Source organism: Oncorhynchus mykiss, chromosome 20 (genome assembly GCF_057628025.1).
Source record: "Oncorhynchus mykiss isolate SJ-2025 chromosome 20, ASM5762802v1, whole genome shotgun sequence".
Lineage (NCBI taxonomy): Eukaryota > Metazoa > Chordata > Actinopteri > Salmoniformes > Salmonidae > Oncorhynchus > Oncorhynchus mykiss.
In genome coordinates this window covers 48,844,250-48,868,416 of record NC_143041.1, presented here as the reverse complement: position 1 = coordinate 48,868,416, position 24,167 = coordinate 48,844,250, and the positions used below count along the sequence as shown (strand labels likewise).

At 47.1% G+C, this 24,167-nt stretch overlaps 1 protein-coding gene across 21 annotated transcripts in view; it reads left to right on the top strand.

The window, feature by feature from the left end:
• LOC110499508 (transforming acidic coiled-coil-containing protein 2) overlaps nucleotides 1-24,167 on the top strand; it is a 157,445-nt gene that overhangs the window by 17,686 nt on the left and 115,592 nt on the right. For 11 of the 21 annotated variants that reach the window (XM_090213161.1, XM_090213159.1, XM_090213158.1 and 8 more), the window contains exon 2: nucleotides 4,083-4,331. In XM_090213161.1, the coding sequence (XP_090069287.1) occupies nucleotides 4,083-4,331 (249 nt within the window). Of the gene's footprint in view, nucleotides 1-4,082; nucleotides 4,332-14,300; nucleotides 14,487-24,167 lie in introns of those variants that run through there. The other 10 variants (XM_090213179.1, XM_090213172.1, XM_090213178.1 and 7 more) reach the window with 4 other exon arrangements.

The following is a 24,167-nucleotide window of genomic DNA, read 5'->3' as shown; positions in this document are numbered from 1 at the left end:
CCGCAAATTTTACAAACGATTTCGGACGTCCGGTAAGGGACCGTACATTTGCAATATGGACTTTCTCACTGATCATACACGAAATGCCGAAATGTTCCCTTATGTATGTGAGTCTTTCTGGGTAAGTCTCTAAGAGTAATTACAGCTGTGAGTCTTTCTGGGTAAGTCTCTAAGAGTAATTACAGCTGTGAGTCTTTCTGGGTAAGTCTCTAAGAGTAATTACAGCTGTGAGTCTTTCTGGGTAAGTCTCTAAGAGTAATTACAGCTGTGAGTCTTTCTGGGTAAGTCTCTAAGAGTAATTACAGCTGTGAGTCTTTCTGGGTAAGTCTCTAAGAGTAATTACAGCTGTGAGTCTTTCTGGGTAAGTCTCTCAGAGTAATTACAGCTGTGAGTCTTTCTGGGTAAGTCTCTAAGAGTAATTACAGCTGTGAGTCTTTCTGGGTAAGTCTCTAAGAGTAATTACAGCTGTGAGTCTTTCTGGGTAAGTCTCTAAGAGTAATTACAGCTGTGAGTCTTTCTGGGTAAGTCTCTAAGAGTAATTACAGCTGTGAGTCTTTCTGGGTAAGTCTCTCAGAGTAATTACAGCTGTGAGTCTTTCTGGGTAAGTCTCTAAGAGTAATTACAGCTGTGAGTCTTTCTGGGTAAGTCTCTAAGAGTAATTACAGCTGTGAGTCTTTCTGGGTAAGTCTCTCAGAGTAATTACAGCTGTGAGTCTTTCTGGGTAAGTCTCTAAGAGCTTTCCACACCTGGATTGTATAATATTTGCACATTAATATAAAAAAAATACTTTGAGCTCTGTCAAGTTGGTGATCGATCGCTAGACAACCATTTTCAAGTCTTGCCGTTGATTTTCAAGCTGGTTTAAGTCAAAGGTGGAGCTTGGCCACTCAGGAACATTCAATGTCATCTTGCGTTTTAGGTTATTGTCCTGCTGAAAGGTGAATTTCTCTCCCAGTGTCTGTTGGAAAGCAGACCGAACCAGGTTTTCCTCTAGGATTTTGTCTGTGCTTAGCTCTATTCTGTTTATTTTTATCCTAAAAAACTCCTTGGTCTTTGCCGGTGACAAGCATACTCATAACATGATGCAGCCATCACCATGATTGAAATATGAAGAGTGGTACTCAGTGATGTGTTGTGTTGAATTTGCTCCAAACATAATGATTTGTATCAGGACATGAAGTTAATTTCTTTGCCACAATGTTTCCTTCATTTCACTCTGTCGTTTAGGTTAGTATTGTGGAGTAACTACAATGTTGATCCATCCTCAGTTTTCTCCAATCACAGCCATTAAACTCTGTAACTGTTTTAAAGTCACCATTGGCCTCATGGTGAAATCCCTGAGCGGTTTCCTTCCTCTCCGGCAACTTAGTTAGGAAGGACACCTGTATATTTGTAGTGATGCACTATACAAACTGTATTTAATAACTTCACTGTGCTCAATGGGATATTCAATGTCTGCTTTTTTTGTAGATGTTTACCCATCTACCAATCTTTGGGAGGCATTGGGAAACATCCCTGGTGTTTGTGATTGAATCCATGTCTGAAATTCACTGCTCGACCTGAGGGACCTTACAGACAATTGTATGTGTGGGGTACAGAGATGAGGTAGTCATTAAAAAAATAATGTTAAAGTGAGCCCATGGTACTTACTATGTGACTTGTTACGCAAATGTTTACTTCTGAACGTACTCAGGCCGTAACAAAAGGGGTTGAATACTTATTGACATTTCAGCTTCTCATTTTTTTTCTAAAAACATAATTCCAAGCATTTGTAAAAACACCTTGACATTATTGTGTATTGTGTCAGTGACACAACATCTCATGTAAACAACATGTGGAGTAAGTCATACAGTACAGTATGAATACTTTATGTAATTTCCATTTGGTGGAGAGAGAAATGTTTGCAGTTTTTTAAATATGATATCTGAGAGAGACTGACGAACAAAATCAACGGGGGCTCCCCGTGGCAGGTAATACGACCACGATAACACGTTTAGATAACCGGACACTAACTGAAGTAAACTTTGGGCGACATCTTGTTGTTTCACTAAACAAATTTAGCAATAATAAAATAAAAAAGATCTGACGTGGGCTAAATGACTGACAGAACAACAGATGGTGCACAACCACAACCAGGAATGGTCTTCTCCTGTCCTGGATTACACCTTGTGTATTCTACTATTCTACCTAGCAACAGTAAGCTGAGACCATGACTGAGAAAGGGGGGCCACCAGTTGCTCATCCCTGATAAAGGAATAGGATGCCATAGTAGCCTCACTAGATAGCGTGTAAAGTGAATATGAATGTAAACAACAGAGCATGACTCTGTAGTGACTGACGGCGCCTTGGTGGTCAGATGGTATCCAATGGGCCCTGGTCAAAAGTAGTGCACTACATACGGAATAGGTTGCAATTTGGGATTCAGCCTCTGTGATTGAATTATAATGGAGGTCAATGGAGAGAACTGTAGTTCTATTATATCCAATGGGTTTACATCAGTAGTGACATCAGTAGTGACATCAGTAGGGACGTCTCCCCTGTCCTCTGGGACTACAATAAGGCAATTCTCACAGGGGAGAATGCAGCCGTTGTTGCTTCACTTTTGGAAACAACAACAAACACACATACACACACACACACACACACACACACACACACACACGCACACACACACAAGTGCATACACACACACAAGTGCATACACACACACACACGCGCGCGCGCACACACGCACGCACGCACGCACGCACGCACGCACGCACGCACGCACGCACGCACGCACGCACGCACGCACGCACGCACGCACGCACGCACGCACGCACGCACGCACGCACGCACGCACGCACGCACGCACGCACGCACGCACGCACGCACGCACGCACGCACGCACGCACGCACGCACGCACACACACACACACACACACACACACACACACACACACACACACACACACACACACACACACACACACACACACACACACACACACACACACACACACACACACACACACACACACACACACACACACACACACACACATAGAACATTTACATGTACACTACCGTTGCAAATTTTGGGGAACTGGCAGCTTCATTAAATAGTACCTACAAAACACCAGTCTCAACGTCAACAGTGAAGAGGTGACTCCGGGATGCTGGACTTCTAGGCAGAGATGCAGAGAAAAAGCCATATAAAACAATAAAAAGAAAAGATTAAGATGGGCAAAATAACACAGACACTGGACAGAGGAACTCTGCCTAGAAGGCCAACATCCCAGAGTCACCTCTTCACTGTTGACGTTGAGACTGGTGTTTTGCAGGTACTATTTAATGAAGCTGACAATTGAGGACTTGTGAGGCGTCTGTTTCTCAAACTAGACACTCTAATGTACATGTCCTCTTGCTCAGTTGTGCACCGGGGCCTCCCACTCCTCTTTCTATTCTGGTTAGAGACAGTTTGCGCTGTTCTGTGAAGGGAGTAAGTAGTACACAGCGTTGTACGAGATCCTCAGTTACTTGGCAATTTCTCACATGGAATAGCCTTCATTTCTCAGAACAAGAATAGACTGACGAGTTTCAGAAGACAGTACAGGACATTTTGAGCCTGTAATCAAACCCACAAATGCTGATGCTCCAAATACTCAACTAGTCTACAGAAGGCCAGATTTATTGCTTCTTTAATCAGAACAACAGTTTTCAGCTAACATAATTGCAAAATGGTTTTCTAATGATCAATTAGCCTTTTAAAATGATAAACTTGGATTAGCTAACACAACGTGCCATTGGAACACAGGAGTGATGGTTGCTGATAATGGGCCTCTGTACTCCTATGTAGATATTCCATAAAAAAATATGCCGTTTCCAGCTACAATAGTCATTTACAACATTAACAATGTCTACACTGTATTTCTGATCAATTTGATGCTATTTTAATGGAACAAAAAATGTGCTTTTCTTTCAAAAACAAGGACATTTCTAAGTGACCCCAAACTTTTGAACGGTATATCTAATCTATATATTTTCCGTATATGACAACACTATTACCTCTCTCTTATTTTAAACCCTCTGCTACTTTTCAGACCCTTCCAGCCTCTGGAGCCTTTGGAGTCTCCTGTAGCAGAGTTGCATACCCTCTCTGAAGAGACAGCCACCCCTCTGGGCCAGAGAGAAGACACACTAGTGAAGGAAGAGGAGCTACCAGGACAGGAGCTACGAGGACAGGAGCTACCAGGACAGGAGCTACCAGGACAGGAGCTACCAGGACAGGAGAAGACCATTCCTCTACCAGGACAGGAGAAGACCATTCCTCCACCACAACAGGACAGTGGGTGAGTTCACAGACCCATGTTTAACATCATAGCTCTTCAGATATGTCTTTCTTCCCTTTCCTTTTCAGGTTGATGAAACCTTTGTCTAATGGGCAGCAGCTACAGCAATTAGGGTGTGTCTGTCTGTCTGTCTGTCTGTCTGTCCGTCCGTCCGTCCGTCCGTCCGTCTGTCTCATTGTAATGATGTACAAATAGTTGAGTATGAAAGGGAAGATAAATCAACACAAATATGGGTTGTATTTACAATGGTGTTTGTTCTTCACTGGTTGCCCTTTTCTCATGGCAACAGGTCACATATCTTGCTGCTGTGATGGTACACTGTGGTATTTCACCCAGTAGATATGGGAGTTTATCACGATTGGATTTGTTTTCAAATTCTTTGTTGGTCTGTGTAATCTGAGGGAAATATGTCTCTCTAATATGGTCATACATTTGGCAGGAGGTTAGGAAGTGCAGCTCAGTTTCCACCTCATTTTGTGGGAAATGTGAACATAGCCTGTCTTCTCTTGAGAGCCATGTCTGCCTACGGCGGCCTCTCTCAATAGCAAGGCCATGCTCACTGAGTCTGTACATAGTCGAAGCTTTGGGTCAGTCACAGTGGTCAGGTATCCAGTTCGCTCTGTTTTTTTGTTAATTCTTTCCAATGTATCAAGTAATTATCTTTTTGTTTTCTCATGAATTTGTTGGGTCTAATTGTGTTGCTGTCCTGGGGCTCTGTGGGGTGTGTTTGTGTTTGTGAACAGAGGCCCAGGACCAGTTTGCTTAGGGGACTCTTCTCCAGGTTCATCTCTCTGTAGGTGATGGTTTTGTTATGGAAAGTTTGGAAATCGTTTCCTTTTAGGTCTTTTCTGGATATTGATATTGTCCTAATTAATGATTATTATTAATAATGCATGCATCATTTTGTGTTTTACGTTGTACACTGAGGATGTTTTGGGGGTCTCAATTTGGTGTTTTTCCCATTTTGTGGATTGTAGATCATCAGCAAACAGTAGACATTTGACTTCAGATTCTAGTAGGATGAGGACGGGTGCTGCAGACTGTTCTACTGCCCTCGCCAATTCATTTATATATATGCAGTGCATTGCGAAAGTATTCGGCCCCCTTGAACTTTGTCAAGGTCAACATTGGATCATTCAGAGATCCTCACTGAACTTCTGGAGAGAGTTTGCTGCACTGAAAGTAAAGGGGCTGAATAATTTTGCACGCCCAATTTATCAGTTTTTGATTTGTTAAAAAAGTTTGAAATATCCAATAAATGTCGTTCCACTTCATGATTGTGTCCCACTTGTTGTTGATTCTTCACAAAAAAATACAGTTTTATATCTTTATGTTTGAAGCCTGAAATGTGGCAAAAGGTCGCAAAGTTCAAGGGGGCCGAATACTTTCGCAAGGCACTGTATGTATGTATATTGAAGAACGTGGGTGTCACGACTTCCGAAGGTGGCTCCTCTTCCTGTTTGGGCGGTGCTCGGTGGTCGTAGTCGCTGGTCTATTAACAGTGTTAATATAGCGCCGTAGCAAGGTGGCTCCTCTTCCTGTTTGGGCGGCGCTCGGTGGTCGTAGTCGCTGGTCTATTAACAGTGTTAATGTAGCGCCGTACCAAGGTGGCTCCTCTTCCTGTTTGGGCGGCGCTCGGTGGTCGTAGTCGCTGGTCTATTAACAGTGTTAATGTAGCGCCGTACCAAGGTGGCTCCTCTTCCTGTTTGGGCGGCGCTCGGTGGTCGTAGTCGCTGGTCTATTAACAGTGTTAATGTAGCACCGTACCAAGGTGGCTCCTCTTCCTGTTTGGGCGGTGCTCGGTGGTCGTAGTCGCTGGTCTATTAACAGTGTTAATGTAGCACCGTACCAAGGTGGCTCCTCTTCCTGTTTGGGCGGCGCTCGGTGGTCGTAGTCGCTGGTCTATTAACAGTGTTAATGTAGCACCGTACCAAGGTGGCTCCTCTTCCTGTTTGGGCGGTGCTCGTGGTCATAGTCGCTGGTCTATTAACAGTGTTAATGTAGCGCCGTACCAAGGTGGCTCCTCTTCCTGTTTGGGCGGCGCTCGGTGGTCGTAGTCGCTGGTCTATTAACAGTGTTAATGTAGCGCCGTACCAAGGTGGCTCCTCTTCCTGTTTGGGCGGCGCTCGGTGGTCGTAGTCGCTGGTCTATTAACAGTGTTAATGTAGCACCGTACCAAGGTGGCTCCTCTTCCTATTTGGGCGGCGCTCGGTGGTCGTAGTCGCTGGTCTATTAACAGTGTTAATGTAGCACCGTACCAAGGTGGCTCCTCTTCCTGTTTGGGCGGCGCTCGGTGGTCGTAGTCGCTGGTCTATTAACAGTGTTAATGTAGCGCCGTACCAAGGTGGCTCCTCTTCCTGTTTGGGCGGCGCTCGGTGGTCGTAGTCGCTGGTCTATTAACAGTGTTAATGTAGCGCCGTACCAAGGTGGCTCCTCTTCCTGTTTGGGCGGCGCTCGGTGGTCGTAGTCGCTGGTCTATTAACAGTGTTAATGTAGCGCCGTACCAAGGTGGCTCCTCTTCCTGTTTGGGCGGCGCTCGGTGGTCGTAGTCGCTGGTCTATTAACAGTGTTAATGTAGCGCCGTACCAAGGTGGCTCCTCTTCCTGTTTGGGCGGCGCTCGGTGGTCGTAGTCGCTGGTCTATTAACAGTGTTAATGTAGCGCCGTACCAAGGTGGCTCCTCTTCCTGTTTGGGCGGCGCTCGGTGGTCGTAGTCGCTGGTCTATTAACAGTGTTAATGTAGCGCCGTACCAAGGTGGCTCCTCTTCCTGTTTGGGCGGCGCTCGGTGGTCGTAGTCGCTGGTCTATTAACAGTGTTAATGTAGCACCGTACCAAGGTGGCTCCTCTTCCTGTTTGGGCGGCGCTCGGTGGTCGTAGTCGCTGGTCTATTAACAGTGTTAATGTAGCGCCGTACCAAGGTGGCTCCTCTTCCTGTTTGGGCGGCGCTCGGTGGTCGTAGTCGCTGGTCTATTAACAGTGTTAATGTAGCACCGTACCAAGGTGGCTCCTCTTCCTGTTTGGGCGGTGCTCGGTGGTCGTAGTCGCTGGTCTATTAACAGTGTTAATGTAGCGCCGTACCAAGGTGGCTCCTCTTCCTGTTTGGGCGGTGCTCGGTGGTCGTAGTCGCTGGTCTATTAACAGTGTTAATGTAGCGCCGTACCAAGGTGGCTCCTCTTCCTGTTTGGGCGGTGCTCGGTGGTCGTAGTCGCTGGTCTATTAACAGTGTTAATGTAGCGCCGTACCAAGGTGGCTCCTCTTCCTGTTTGGGCGGCGCTCGGTGGTCGTAGTCGCTGGTCTATTAACAGTGTTAATGTAGCACCGTACCAAGGTGGCTCCTCTTCCTGTTTGGGCGGTGCTCGGTGGTCGTAGTCGCTGGTCTATTAACAGTGTTAATGTAGCACCGTACCAAGGTGGCTCCTCTTCCTGTTTGGGCGGTGCTCGGTGGTCGTAGTCGCTGGTCTATTAACAGTGTTAATGTAGCACCGTACCAAGGTGGCTCCTCTTCCTGTTTGGGCGGCGCTCGGTGGTCGTAGTCGCTGGTCTATTAACAGTGTTAATGTAGCACCGTACCAAGGTGGCTCCTCTTCCTGTTTGGGCGGCGCTCGGTGGTCGAAGTCGCTGGTCTATTAACAGTGTTAATGTAGCACCGTACCAAGGTGGCTCCTCTTCCTGTTTGGGCGGCGCTCGGTGGTCGTAGTCGCTGGTCTATTAACAGTGTTAATGTAGCACCGTACCAAGGTGGCTCCTCTTCCTGTTTGGGCGGTGCTCGGTGGTCGTAGTCGCTGGTCTATTAACAGTGTTAATGTAGCGCCGTACCAAGGTGGCTCCTCTTCCTGTTTGGGCGGCGCTCGGTGGTCGTAGTCGCTGGTCTATTAACAGTGTTAATGTAGCACCGTACCAAGGTGGCTCCTCTTCCTGTTTGGGCGGCGCTCGGTGGTCGTAGTCGCTGGTCTATTAACAGTGTTAATGTAGCACCGTACCAAGGTGGCTCCTCTTCCTGTTTGGGCGGCGCTCGGTGGTCGTAGTCGCTGGTCTATTAACAGTGTTAATGTAGCACCGTACCAAGGTGGCTCCTCTTCCTGTTTGGGCGGCGCTCGGTGGTCGTAGTCGCTGGTCTATTATCAGTGTTAATGTAGCGCCGTACCAAGGTGGCTCCTCTTCCTGTTTGGGCGGCGCTCGGTGGTCGTAGTCGCTGGTCTATTAACAGTGTTAATGTAGCGCCGTACCAAGGTGGCTCCTCTTCCTGTTTGGGCGGTGCTCGGTGGTCGTAGTCGCTGGTCTATTAACAGTGTTAATGTAGCGCCGTACCAAGGTGGCTCCTCTTCCTGTTTGGGCGGTGCTCGGTGGTCGTAGTCGCTGGTCTATTAACAGTGTTAATGTAGCGCCGTACCAAGGTGGCTCCTCTTCCTGTTTGGGCGGCGCTCGGTGGTCGTAGTCGCTGGTCTATTAACAGTGTTAATGTAGCACCGTACCAAGGTGGCTCCTCTTCCTGTTTGGGCGGCGCTCGGTGGTCGTAGTCGCTGGTCTATTAACAGTGTTAATGTAGCGCCGTACCAAGGTGGCTCCTCTTCCTGTTTGGGCGGTGCTCGGTGGTCGTAGTCGCTGGTCTATTAACAGTGTTAATGTAGCGCCGTACCAAGGTGGCTCCTCTTCCTGTTTGGGCGGCGCTCGGTGGTCGTAGTCGCTGGTCTATTAACAGTGTTAATGTAGCACCGTACCAAGGTGGCTCCTCTTCCTGTTTGGGCGGCGCTCGGTGGTCGTAGTCGCTGGTCTATTAACAGTGTTAATGTAGCACCGTACCAAGGTGGCTCCTCTTCCTGTTTGGGCGGTGCTCGGTGGTCGTAGTCGCTGGTCTATTAACAGTGTTAATGTAGCACCGTACCAAGGTGGCTCCTCTTCCTGTTTGGACGGTGCTCGGTGGTCGTAGTCGCTGGTCTATTAACAGTGTTAATGTAGCACCGTACCAAGGTGGCTCCTCTTCCTGTTTGGGCGGCGCTCGGTGGTCGTAGTCGCTGGTCTATTAACAGTGTTAATGTAGCACCGTACCAAGGTGGCTCCTCTTCCTGTTTGGGCGGCGCTCGGTGGTCGTAGTCGCTTGTCTATTAACAGTGTTAATGTAGCACCGTACCAAGGTGGCTCCTCTTCCTGTTTGGGCGGCGCTCGGTGGTCGTAGTCGCTGGTCTATTAACAGTGTTAATGTAGCACCGTACCAAGGTGGCTCCTCTTCCTGTTTGGGCGGCGCTCGGTGGTCGTAGTCGCTGGTCTATTAACAGTGTTAATGTAGCACCGTACCAAGGTGGCTCCTCTTCCTGTTTGGGCGGCGCTCGGTGGTCGTAGTCGCTTGTCTATTAACAGTGTTAATGTAGCACCGTACCAAGGTGGCTCCTCTTCCTGTTTGGGCGGCACTCGGTGGTCGTAGTCGCTGGTCTATTAACAGTGTTAATGTAGCACCGTACCAAGGTGGCTCCTCTTCCTGTTTGGGCAGCGCTCGGTGGTCGTAGTCGCTGGTCTATTAACAGTGTTAATGTAGCACCGTACCAAGGTGGCTCCTCTTCCTGTTTGGTCGGTGCTCGGTGGTCGTAGTCGCTGGTCTATTAACAGTGTTAATGTAGCACCGTACCAAGGTGGCTCCTCTTCCTGTTTGGGCGGTGCTCGGTGGTCGTAGTCGCTGGTCTATTAACAGTGTTAATGTAGCACCGTACCAAGGTGGCTCCTCTTCCTGTTTGGGCGGTGCTCGGTGGTCGTAGTCGCTGGTCTATTGACAGTGTTAATGTAGCACCGTACCAAGGTGGCTCCTCTTCCTGTTTGGGCGGCGCTCGGTGGTCGTAGTCGCTGGTCTATTAACAGTGTTAATGTAGCGCCGTACCAAGGTGGCTCCTCTTCCTGTTTGGGCGGCGCTCGGTGGTCGTAGTCGCTGGTCTATTAACAGTGTTAATGTAGCACCGTACCAAGGTGGCTCCTCTTCCTGTTTGGGCGGTGCTCGGTGGTCGTAGTCGCTGGTCTATTAACAGTGTTAATGTAGCACCGTACCAAGGTGGCTCCTCTTCCTGTTTGGGCGGCGCTCGGTGGTCGTAGTCGCTGGTCTATTAACAGTGTTAATGTAGCACCGTACCAAGGTGGCTCCTCTTCCTGTTTGGGCGGTGCTCGGTGGTCGTAGTCGCTGGTCTATTAACAGTGTTAATGTAGCACCGTACCAAGGTGGCTCCTCTTCCTGTTTGGGCGGCGCTCGGTGGTCGTAGTCGCTGGTCTATTAACAGTGTTAATGTAGCACCGTACCAAGGTGGCTCCTCTTCCTGTTTGGGCGGCGCTCGGTGGTCGTAGTCGCTGGTCTATTAACAGTGTTAATGTAGCGCCGCACCAAGGTGGCTCCTCTTCCTGTTTGGGCGGCGCTCGGTGGTCGTAGTCGCTGGTCTATTAACAGTGTTAATGTAGCGCCGTACCAAGGTGGCTCCTCTTCCTGTTTGGGCGGTGCTCGGTGGTCGTAGTCGCTGGTCTATTAACAGTGTTAATGTAGCGCCGTACCAAGGTGGCTCCTCTTCCTGTTTGGGCGGCGCTCGGTGGTCGTAGTCGCTGGTCTATTAACAGTGTTAATGTAGCACCGTACCAAGGTGGCTCCTCTTCCTGTTTGGGCGGTGCTCGGTGGTCGTAGTCGCTGGTCTATTAACAGTGTTAATGTAGCACCGTACCAAGGTGGCTCCTCTTCCTGTTTGGGCGGCGCTCGGTGGTCGTAGTCGCTGGTCTATTAACAGTGTTAATGTAGCACCGTACCAAGGTGGCTCCTCTTCCTGTTTGGGCGGTGCTCGGTGGTCGTAGTCGCTGGTCTATTAACAGTGTTAATGTAGCACCGTACCAAGGTGGCTCCTCTTCCTGTTTGGGCGGTGCTTGGTGGTCGTAGTCGCTGGTCTATTAACAGTGTTAATGTAGCACCGTACCAAGGTGGCTCCTCTTCCTGTTTGGGCGGTGCTTGGTGGTCGTAGTCGCTGGTCTATTAACAGTGTTAATGTAGCACCGTACCAAGGTGGCTCCTCTTCCTGTTTGGGCGGCGCTCGGTGGTCGTAGTCGCTGGTCTATTAACAGTGTTAATGTAGCGCCGTACCAAGGTGGCTCCTCTTCCTGTTTGGGCGGTGCTCGGTGGTCGTATTCGCTGGTCTATTAACAGTGTTAATGTAGCGCCGTACCAAGGTGGCTCCTCTTCCTGTTTGGGCGGTGCTCGGTGGTCGTAGTCGCTGGTCTATTAACAGTGTTAATGTAGCGCCGTACCAAGGTGGCTCCTCTTCCTGTTTGGGCGGTGCTCGGTGGTCGTATTCGCTGGTCTATTAACAGTGTTAATGTAGCGCCGTACCAAGGTGGCTCCTCTTCCTGTTTGGGCGGTGCTCGGTGGTCGTAGTCGCTGGTCTATTAACAGTGTTAATGTAGCACCGTACCAAGGTGGCTCCTCTTCCTGTTTGGGCGGTGCTCGGTGGTCGTAGTCGCTGGTCTATTAACAGTGTTAATGTAGCACCGTACCAAGGTGGCTCCTCTTCCTGTTTGGGCGGTGCTCGGTGGTCGTAGTCGCTGGTCTATTAACAGTGTTAATGTAGCACCGTACCAAGGGATAGTTCGTGTGGAAGATTAATTTACGTTCCCATTGTCATAATAGTCAGCAAAAAGTTTATTTTCCACGAGGAGATTATTTTTGTACTCTTTTTGTGCCTTCTCATTTTTACTTATTTTATTGTATTGACCTCTGAACAGCGGTTCAAAGGCCTCTCCGTTTGGGTGGGGATGAATATGTATGTGTGAAACTCTCCTGCCGTTGTTGGGCTCAAGGACACCTCTCACTTCACACCTCAGTGCTAATTGAAGTTGCAGTTAGATCTGTTCTGTCCTAGCCAGCTTGGTAGCCTTAATGTAGCATTCACTCCTTATAAAGTAAAATAGATTATTGTAATTTATTTTTTCTTCTTGGCTGTAAAGGTAGCTTCAGACTAAACATTACTCACTCAGTTCCAGGTTGGACAGTTTTTTCAGGTTTCTGTTGTGCTTCTTTTGCTGGTCGTTGGTTTGCCAGAGCATTTGCTTTATAGTCCTTGGGAATAATAATCTTTGGTAGTAGGAATCCTTTCTGGTAATTTGGAAGTTTTGATTTGGAGTGAAGGTTAAATCTATATTGTTGTAAGAACTGAAAAATTCAGGAGCTCATCTGCTCTCTCTCTCTCTCTCTCTCTCTCTCTCTCTCTGTCTCTCTGTCTCTCTCTCTCTCGCTCTCTTTTTCTCTCTCTCTTTCTCTCTCTCTCTCTCTCTCTCTCTCTCTCTCTCTCTCTCTCTCTCTCTCTCTCTCTCTCTTTCTCTCATACACTTAGTCAGAAGTTTACATACACTTAGGTTGGAGTCATTAAAACTCTTTTTTTAACCACTACACAAGTGTATTATTAACAAACTATCGTTTTGGCAAGTCAGTGAGGACATCTACTTTGTGCATCACAATTCCAGTGGGTCAGAAGTTTACATACACTAAGTTGACTGTGCCTTTAAACAGCTTGGAAAATTCCAGAAATTATGTCAGGCTTTAGAAAATTCTGATAGGCTAATTGACATAATTTGAGTTAGTTGGAGGTGTACCTGTGGATAAATTTCAAGGCCTACATTCAAACTCAGTGCCTCTGCTTGACATCATGGAAAAATCTAAATAAATCAGCCAAGACCTCAGAAAAAAATTGTAGACATCCACAAGTCTGGTTCATCCTTGGGAGCAATTTCCGAACGTCTGAAGGTACCACGTTCATCTGTACAAACAATAGTACGCAAGTATAAACACCATGGGACTGTGCAGCCGTCATACCGCTCAGGAAGGAGACGCGTTCTGTCTCCTAGAGATGAACGTACTTTGGTGCAAAAAGTGCAAATCAATCCCAGAACAACAACAAAGGACCTTGTGAAGATGCAGGAGAAAACAGGTACAAAAGCATCTATATCCACAGTAAAACGAATCCTATATCGACATAACCTAAAAGGCCACTCAACAAGGAAGAAGCCACTGCTCCAAAACCGCCATAAAAAAAAGCCAGACTACGGTTTGCAACTGCACATGGGGACACAGATTGGGACACAGATCATCAAGGTATTGGGTCTTCCAAATGGACAATGACCCCAAGCATACTTCCAAAGTTGTGGCAAAATGGCTAAAGGACAACAAAGTCAAGGTATTGGAGGTGCCATCACAAAGCCCTGACATCAATCCCATAGAAAAATGTGGGCAGAACTGAAAAGCGTGTGCGAGCAAGGAGGCCTACGAACCTGACTCAGTTACACCAGCTCTGTCAGCTCTGTCAGGAGGAATGGGCCAAAACTCACCCATCTTATTGTGGGAAGCTTGTGGAAGGCTACCCGAAACGTTTGCCCTAAGTTAAACAATTTAAAGGCAATGCTACCAAATACTAATTGAGTGTATATAAACTTCTGACCCACTGGGAATGTAATGAAAGAATTAAAAGCTGAAATAAATCATTCTCTCTACTATTATTCTGACATTTCACATTCTGAAAATAAAGTGGTGATCTTAACTGACCTAAGACAGGGATTTTTACTTGGATTAAATATTAGGAATTGTGAGAAACTGAGTTTAAATGTAGTCAGCTAAGGTTTATGTAAACTTCCGACTTCAACTGTAGCTACTGAGTGTTTTGTGTGTGTGTGTAAGAGAAAGAGAGAGAGAGAGAGAGAGAGAGAGAGAGAGAGAGTATGTGTTGAGTGTGTGTGTGTGTACTTAGTATGTGTGTGTGCGTATAGTATATAATATTATATTACAACCCCTGGCAGGTTGTCCTTGCTTTCAGTCCCTCTCTGGCTCTGTGAGTGGCTCTTAGCTGGAGCTGTGAACTGTGTGTGTGTTTTTGTGCGTGTGTGCATGTGTGCGTGTGTGCGTGTGTGTGTGTGCGTGCGTGTGTATCGGCGGGAGGAATTTGAGGCAGACGCTCAGCACAGCCCTGCTCATACAGACACTCAGAAGTCATTGGCTCACAGGGCCAGAGCAGACCGGGTTCAGAAGAAACACACGTGTGTTTGAGAAAGAAAGACAGAGAGAAGAGTAGGACTGTGCTGTGTACTATATCTGGTAGTTGGAGTGTGTCTACAGCTCTTCTCCAGTAGACTGGTTATTGGGTGACTTGAGGTGAGGTGAGTTTCTATTGCTCTACACGTTGTGTTGCTGTTAGAAGTGTTCTCTTTGCTGGCCTGTTTGTCATTCTGTGGTGTCTGTCTGTCTCTCTGTCTGTCTCTCTCTCTCTCTGTGTGTGTGTGTGTGTGGGGGGGGGGGGGGGGGGGGGGGGGGGGGGGGGCAGATGGCCTAGGGTAACTACCACCACGTTTTGATAAGAGGAAGAAGGGAAGGAAATAAGAGAGGTGTGGTGGAGGGAAAGACATAAGGGCATCTCTCTCTGTTTCTCTCTCCCTCTCTCTCTCTCTCTCTCTCTCTCTCTCTCTCTCTCTCTCTCTCTCTCTGTCTCTCTCTTTCTCTATCTATCTATCTATCTATCTCTATCTCTCTTTCTCTGTTTCCCTCTCTCTGTTTCTCTCTGTCTCTCTGTTTCTCTGTTTCTCTCTCTTTCTCTGTTTCTCCCTCTCTCTCTCTCTCTCTCTCTCTCTCTGTCTCTCTTTCTCTATTTCTCTCTCTCTCTCTGTTTCTCTCTCTATCTCTCTGTCTCTCTTTCTCTGTCTCACTCTCTTTGTTTCTCTCTGTCTCTCTCTCTGTCTTTCTGTGTCTCTCTCTCTCTGTCTTTCTGTGTGTCTCTCTCTGTCTCTCTCTCTGTCTTTCTGTGTCTCTATCTCTGTTTCTCTCAATTCAATTCAATTCAATTCAAGTGGCTTTATTGGCATGGGAAACATGTGTTAACATTGCCAAAGCAAGTGAGGTAGATAATATACAAAAGTGAAATAAACAATAAAAATTAACAGTAAACATTACACATACAGAAATTTCAAAACAATAAAGACATTACAAATGTCATATTATACATATATATATATACAGTGTTGTAACAATGTCCAAATGGTTAAAGAACACAAGGGAAAATAAATAAGCATGAATATGGGTTGTATTTACAATGGTGTTTGTTCTTCACTGGTTGCCCTTTTCTTGTGGCAACAGGTCACAAATCTTGCTGCTGTGATGGAACACTGTGGTATTTCACCCAGTAGATATGGGAGTTAATCAAAATTGGATTTGTTTTTCTAAATCTTTGTGGATCTGTGTAATCTGAGGGAAATACGAGTCTCCTCGACGTTATCCTCACAAATAATCCTGATAGGTATCAGTGTGGTGTTTTCTGTAATGACCTTAGTGATCACTGTTTTACAGCCTGTGTTTGTAACGGCTGCTCAGTGAAACGACCTGTCCTGATTTGTCATAGACATTTGCTAAAAAACTTTAATGAGTAAGCCTTCCTTCATGACCTGGCCTCTGTAAAATTGTATAGAATCAGCTTGATCCCCTCTGTCGAAGACTCTTGGACCTTCTTTTTTGATATTTTCAGTGGTATTGTTAACAAACACGCCCCCATAAAGAAAATGAGAATTAAAAACAGGTTCAGCCCCTGGTTCAACCGTGATCTGGCAGAGTTACTCCACCTCAAGAATTGCATTTGGCGAAAGGCTCGGGACACACATACTCAGGCTGACTGGCTCTCGTTCAGGCAAATGAGAAATAAGTTCACTCAGGCTATCCGGAAGGCCAAAGTTAGTTTTAAGGAGCAGTTCTCTCTCTGTGGGTCTAACCCCAAGAAGTTCTGGAAAACGATTAAAGACCTGGAGAATAAACCCTCCTTCTCACAGCTGCCCAAGTCCCTTAATGTTGATGATGTGGTTGTTACTGACAAGAAGGACATGTCTAAGCTCTTTAATCACCACTTCATTAAGTCAGGATTCCTATTTGACTCAGCCATGCCTCCTTGCCCATCCAACATTTCCTCATCTCCCACCCCTTCTAATGCGACTAGCCCTGATGCTTCTCCCTCTTTTTCCCCTGCCCTGCTACAAAGTTTCTCCCTGCAGGCAGTCACTGAGTCAGCTAACAGGGCTCCTTAAACTTGACCCCCAAAAATCTGGTTCAGATCAGTTTAGACCCTTTCTTCTTAAAGGTTGGAGTATATAGGACCACTTTAAGCAGCTTTATGGAAGAGTGGCTAGAAAACACGTTTGGTGTTTGCCAAAAGGCATGTAGGAAACTCCCCAAACATATGGAAAAAGGTACTCCGGTCAGATGAGACTAAAATTGAGCTTTTTTGGCCATCAAGGAAAATCTACTGCAGCCCTCACCCTCCACATACAACACCCGTTCTGCCAGTCACATTGTTTAATTTAGTTTTTATTTCACAAAAATCACCTTTATTTAACCACTTAGGCCAGTTGAAAACAAGTTCTCATTTACAACTGCGACCTGGCCAAGATGAAGCAAAGCAGTTCGACAAAAACAACACAGAGTTACACATAAACAAACGTACAGTCAATAACACAATAGAAAAATATATGTACAGTGTGTGCAAATGTAGTAAGAGTAGGGAGGTAAGGCAATAAATTGGCCATAGAGGTGAATTAATTACAATTTAGCATTAAGGAGTGATAGATGTGCAGATAATGATGTGCAAGTAGAGATACTGGTGTGCAAAAGATAAATAACAATATGGGGATGAAGTAGTTGTGGGTGTGCTATTTACAGACTGACTGTGTACAGGTATTGTGATTGGTAAGCTGCTCTGACAGCTGATGCTTAAATTTAGAAAGGGAGATGTGTCTCCAGTTTCAGTGATTTTTGCAATTCGTTCAAGTCATTGGCAGCATAGAACTGGAAGGAAAGGCGGCAAAAGGAGGTGTTGGCTTTGGGGATGAAAAATATACCTGCTGGAGCGCCTGCTACGGGTGGGTGTTGCTATGGTGACCAGTGAGCTGAGATAAGGCGGGGCTTTACCTAGCAAAGACTTATAGATGACCTGGAGCCAGTGGGTTTGGCGACAAATATGTAGTGAGGGCCAGCCAAGGAGAGCATACAGGTCGCAGTGGTGGGTGGTATATGGGGCTTTGGTGACAAAACGGATGGCACTGTGATAGACTACATCCAGTTTGTTGAGTAGAGTGTTGGAGGCTATTTTGTAAATTACATTGCCAAAGTCAAGGATAGGTAGGATAGTCAGTTTTACAAGGGTATGTTTGGCAGCATGAGTGAAGGATGCTTGTGTTTATACAGGACCTTCCGCCCTCACATACCGTCAACCAATCATGTTCAAGCTTCTAATTTTAAAAATGAATCTCTCCAGAAATAAGTATCTCATTGTTGCCGCCTGTTATAGACCCCCCTCAGCTCCCAGCTGTGGCCTGGACACCATATATGAATTGATTGCCCTACACAACTTCAGAGTTCGTTCTGTTAGGTGACCTAAACTGGGATATGCTTAACACCCCAGCAGTCCTACAATCTATGCTAGATGCCCTCAATCTCACACAAATTATAAAGGAAACAACCAGGTACAACCCTAAATCCGTAAACATGGGCACCCTCATAGACATCATCCTGACCAACTTGCCCTCCAAATACACCTCCGCTGTTTTCAATCAGGATCTCAGCGATCACTGCCTCATTGCCTGTATCCGCTATGGGTCGGTGGTCAAACAACCACCCCTCATCACTGTCAAACGCGCCCTGAAACACTTCTGCGAGCAGGCCTTTCTAATCGACCTGGCAGGGATATCCTGGAATGACATTGATCTCATCCTGTCAGGGGAGGATGCCTGGTTGTTCTTTAAAAGCGCCTTCCTCACCATCTTAAATAAGCCTGCCACTTTAAAAAGATGTAGAACTAAGAACAGATATAGCCCGTGGTTCACTCCAGACCTGACTGCCCTCGACCAGCACAAAAGCATCCTGTGGTGGACTGCAATAGCATCGTATAGTCCCCGCGATATGCAACTGTTCAGGGAAGTCAGGAACAAATACACACAGTCAGTCAGGAAAGCAAAGGCTAGCTTTTTCAAACGGAAATGTCTAACTCCAAAAAGTTTTAGGACACTGTAAAGTCCATGGAGAACAAGGGCACCTCCTCCCAGCTGCCCACTGCACTGAGGCTAGGTAACACGGTCACCACCTGTAAATCCATGATAATCGAACATTTCAATTAGCATTTCTCTACAGCTAGCCATGCTTTCCTCCTGGCTACCCCAACCCCGGGCAAAAGCTCCGCACCCCTCGCAGCTACTTGCCCGAGTCTCCCCAGCTTCTCCTTCACCCAAATCCAGATCGCAGATGTTCTGAAAGAGCTGCAAAACCTGGACCCATACAAATCAGCTGGCTAGACAATCTGGAGCCTCTCTTTCTAAAATTATCCGCCGCCATTGTTGCTACCCCTATTACCAGTCTGTTCAACCTCTCTTTCGTTTCGTCCGAGATCCCTAAAGATGGGAAAGCTGCCGCGGTAATCCCCCTCTTCAAAGGGGGTGACACTCTAGACCCAAACTGTTACGGACCTACATCCATCCTGCCCTGCCCTGCCCAGCCTCTAGACCCAAACTGTTACAGACCTATATCCATCCTGCCCTGCCTTTCTAAAGTCTTTGAAAGCCAAGTTAACACACAGATCACTGACCATTTCGAATCCTGTACCTTCTCCGCTTCTCCCTGTGCACCTCAGCCACACTCAAGGTACTAAACGACATCATAATCTCCATCGATAAAAGACAGTACTGTGCAGCCGTCTTCATCGACCTGGCCAAGGCTTTCGACTCTGTCATTCACCGTATCCTTATCGGCAGACTCAATAGCCTTGGTTTCTCAAATTACTGCCTCGCCTGGTTCACCAGCTACTTCGCAGACAGAGTTCAGTGTGTAAAATCAGAGGGCCTGTTGTCCGGACGTCTGGCAGTCTCTATGGGGTTACCACAGGGTTTAATTCTCGGGCCAACTCTTTTCTCTATATACATCAATGATGTTGCTGATGCTGCAGGTGATTCCTTGATCTACCTCTATGCAGACGACACCATTCTGTATACAGCTTGCCCTTCTTTGGACACTGTGTTAACAAACCTCCAAATGAGCTTCAATGCCATACAGCACTCCTTCTGTGGCCTCCAACTGCTGTTAAACGCTAACAAAACCAAATGCATGCTTTTCAACCGTTCGCTGCCCGCACCCGCCCGTCTAGCATCACCACTCCGGACGGTTCTGACCTAGAATACGTGGACAACTACAAATACCTAGGTGTCTGGCTAGACTGTAAACTCTCCTTCCAGACTCATATCAAACATATCCAATCCAAAATCAAATCTAGAATCGTATATTAATATTTCGCAACAAAGCTTCCTTCACTCACGGCGCCAAACTTACCCTAGTAAAACTGACTATCCTACCGATCCTCGACTTCGGCGATGTCATCTACAAAATAGCTTCCAATTGTTTTTATTTACTTTGCTGCTATTTTGCACACTAGTATCTCTACTTACACACCATCATCATCTGCTCATCTATCACTCCAGTGTTAAACTGCTAAATTGTAATTACTTCGCTACTGTGGCCTATTTATTGCCTTACCTCCTCATGACATTTGCACACACTGTAAATTTACTTTTTTTTCTATTGTGTTATTGTGTTGTGTTTGTTGTTTCTGTCACACTGCTTTGCTTTATTCTTGGTCAGGTCGCAGTTGTAAATGAGAACGTGTTCTCAACTAGCCTACCTGGTTAAATAAAGGTGTTCTCAACTAGCCTACCTGGTTAAACGGTAAACTGGTTAACGGTAGTTGTGTATGGTAGAATAAGGTAGTTTTGTATGGTAGAATACGGTAGTTGTGTAGGGTAGAATATGGTAGTTGTGTATGGTAGAATACGGTAGTTGTGTATGGTAGAATACGGTAGTTGTGTAGGGTAGAATACGGTAGTTGTGTATGGTAGAATACGGTAGTTGTGTATGGTAGAATATGGTAGTTGTGTAGGGTAGAATACGGTAGTTGTGTATGGTAGAATACGGTAGTTGTGTATGGTAGAATACGGTAGTTGTGTAGGGTAGAATACGGTAGTTGTGTATGGTAGAATACGGTAGTTGTGTAGGATAGAATACGGTAGTTGTGTAGGGTAGAATACGGTAGTTGTGTAGGGTAGAATACGGTAGTTGTGTAGGGTAGATTACAGTAGTTGTGTAGGGTAGAATACGGTAGTTGTGTATGGTAGAATATGGCTGTTGTGTATGGTAGAATATGGTTGCTGTGTAGGGTAGAATACGGTAGTTGTGTAGGGTAGAATACAGTAGTTGTGTAGGGTAGAATACAGTAGTTGTGTAGGGTAGAATACGGTAGTTGTGTATGGTAGAATTTGGTTGTTGTGTATGGTAGAATATGGTTGTTGTGTAGGGTAGAATACGGTAGTTGTGTATGGTAGAATAAGGTAGTTGTGTATGGTAGAATACGATAGTTGTGTAGGGTAGAATACGGTAGTTGTGTATGGTAGAATACGGTAGTTGTGTATGGTAGAATACGGTAGTTGTGTAGGGTAGAATACAGTAGTTGTGTATGGTAGAATAAGGTAGTTGTGTATGGTAGAATACGGTAGTTGTGTATGGTAGAATATGGTAGTTGTGTATGGTAGAATACGGTAGTTGTGTAGGGTAGAATACAGTAGTTGTGTATGGTAGAATACGGTAGTTGTGTATGGTAGAATACGGTAGTTGTGTAGCGTAGAATACGGTAGTTGTGTAGGGTAGAATACGGTAGTTGTGTATGGTAGAATTCGGTAGTTGTGTATGGTAGAATACGGTAGTTGTGTAGGGTAGAATACAGTAGTTGTGTATGGTAGAATACAGTAGTTGTGTATGGTAGAATACGGTAGTTGTGTATGGTAGAATACAGTAGTTGTGTAGGGTAGAATACGGTAGTTGTGTATGGTAGAATACGGTAGTTGTGTATGGTAGAATACGGTAGTTGTGTAGGGTAGAATACTCAGTGTCCTCAGCCAGCTTGTGTTGCCTTGTGTCCTCAGCCAGCTTGTGTTGCCTTGTGTCCTCAGCTAGCTTGTGCTGCCTTGTGTCCTCAGCCAGCTTGTGTTGCCTTGTGTCCTCAGCCAGCTTGTGTTGCCTTGTGTCCTCAGCCAGCTTGTGTTGCCTTGTGTCCTCAGCCAGCTTGTGTTGCCTTCTGTCCTCAGCCAGCTTGTGTTGCCTTGTGTCCTCAGTCAGCTCCACTGTGTTGCATTGTGTCCTCAGCCAGCTTGTGTTGCCTTGTGTCCTCAGCCAGCTCCACTGTGTTGCATTGTGTCCTCAGCCAGCTCCACTGTGTGCATTGTGTCCTCAGCCAGCTCCACTGTGTTGCCTTGTGTCTTCAGCCAGCTCCACTGTGTTGCATTGTGTCCTCAGCCAGCTCCACTGTGTTGCCTTGTGTCTTCAGCCAGCTCCACTGTGTTGCATTGTGTCCTCAGCCAGCTTGTGTTGCCTTGTGTCCTCAGCCAGCTCCACTGTGTTGCATTGTGTCCTCAGCCAGCTCCACTGTGTTGCAATGTGTCCTCAGCCAGCTCCACTGTATTGCATTGTGTCCTCAGCCAGCTCCACTGTGTTGCAATGTGTCCTCAGCCAGCTTGTGTTGCCTTGTGTCCTCAGCCAGCTCCACTGTGTTGCCTTGTGTCCTCAGCCAGCTCCACTGTGTTGCATTGTGTCCTCAGCCAGCTCCACTGTGTTGCATTGTGTCCTCAGCCAGCTTGTGTTGCCTTGTGTCCTCAGCCAGCTCCACTGTGTTGCCTTGTGTCCTCAGCCAGCTCCACTGTGTTGCCTTGTGTCCTCAGCCAGCTCCACTGTGTTGCATTGTGTCCTCAGCCAGCTCCACTGTGTTGCCTTGTGTCCTCAGCCAGCTCCACTGTGTTGCCTTGTGTCCTCAGCCAGCTCCACTGTGTTGCCTTGTGTCCTCAGCCAGCTCCACTGTGTTGGCTTAGTAAGACCTAGATCTATCTGCCTGCTGTCTGGCACTAATCCCTTTAACTGACTTGACGACACGTGATGCATGACCTGATCCGCTGAACTTGAACCAAACTGCGTTACATTTGAATCAACACCTCAGACAGCCTTAGCCCAGGTTCAACTGATAAACTTCATGCATTAATGACAACAGGAGTCACTTCCTGCCAGGAGTGGGTTGGGAATCCACTTTCCCAAACTGTCCAGGTTAGATTGGGTGATTCTCTGGCTTCTGTTTGTTTGGCTCTAGGCACCAAAGGACTGGTGCTCACTGAGGCCAATGGGTGGTGGGAAACGGTAGTTGTGTATGGTAGAATACGGTAGTTGTGTATGGTAGAATACGGTAGTTGTGTAGGGTAGAATACTCAGTGTCCTCAGCCAGCTTGTGTTGCCTTGTGTCCTCAGCCAGCTTGTGTTGCCTTGTGTCCTCAGCTAGCTTGTGCTGCCTTGTGTCCTCAGCCAGCTTGTGTTGCCTTGTGTCCTCAGCCAGCTTGTGTTGCCTTGTGTCCTCAGCCAGCTTGTGTTGCCTTGTGTCCTCAGCCAGCTTGTGTTGCCTTCTGTCCTCAGCCAGCTTGTGTTGCCTTGTGTCCTCAGTCAGCTCCACTGTGTTGCATTGTGTCCTCAGCCAGCTTGTGTTGCCTTGTGTCCTCAGCCAGCTCCACTGTGTTGCATTGTGTCCTCAGCCAGCTCCACTGTGTGCATTGTGTCCTCAGCCAGCTCCACTGTGTTGCCTTGTGTCTTCAGCCAGCTCCACTGTGTTGCATTGTGTCCTCAGCCAGCTTGTGTTGCCTTGTGTCCTCAGCAAACTCCACTGTGTTGCAATGTGTCCTCAGCCAGCTCCACTGTGTTGCATTGTGTCCTCAGCCAGCTTGTGTTGCCTTGTGTCCTCAGCCAGCTCCACTGTGTTGCATTGTGTCCTCAGCCAGCTTGTGTTGCCTTGTGTCCTCAGCCAGCTCCACTGTGTTGCCTTGTGTCCTCAGCCAGCTCCACTGTGTTGCATTGTGTCCTCAGCCAGCTTGTGTTGCCTTGTGTCCTCAGCCAGCTCCACTGTGTTGCCTTGTGTCCTCAGCCAGCTTGTGTTGCCTTGTGTCCTCAGCCAGCTCCACTGTGTTGCCTTGTGTCCTCAGCCAGCTCCACTGTGTTGCATTGTGTCCTCAGCCAGCTTGTGTTGCCTTGTGTCCTCAGCCAGCTCCACTGTGTTGCATTGTGTCCTCAGCCAGCTTGTGTTGCCTTGTGTCCTCAGCCAGCTCCACTGTGTTGCCTTGTGTCCTCAGCCAGCTCCACTGTGTTGCATTGTGTCCTCAGCCAGTTCCACTGTGTTGCATTGTGTCCTCAGCCAGCTTGTGTTGCCTTGTGTCCTCAGCCAGCTCCACTGTGTTGCATTGTGTCCTCAGCCAGCTCCACTGTGTTGCCTTGTGTCCTCAGCCAGCTCCACTGTGTTGCATTGTGTCCTCAGCCAGCTCCACTGTGTTGCAATGTGTCCTCAGCCAGCTCCACTGTGTTGCCTTGTGTCCTCAGCCAGCTCCACTGTGTTGCCTTGTGTCCTCAGCCAGCTCCACTGTGTTGGCTTAGTAAGACCTAGATCTATCTGCCTGCTGTCTGGCACTAATCCCTTTAACTGACTTGACGACACGTGATGCATGACCTGATCCGCTGAACTTGAACCAAACTGCGTTACATTTGAATCAACACCTCAGACAGCCTTAGCCCAGGTTCAACTGATAAACTTCATGCATTAATGACAACAGGAGTCACTTCCTGCCAGGAGTGGGTTGGGAATCCACTTTCCCAAACTGTCCAGGTTAGATTGGGTGATTCTCTGGCTTCTGTTTGTTTGGCTCTAGGCACCAAAGGACTGGTGCTCACTGAGGCCAATGGGTGGTGGG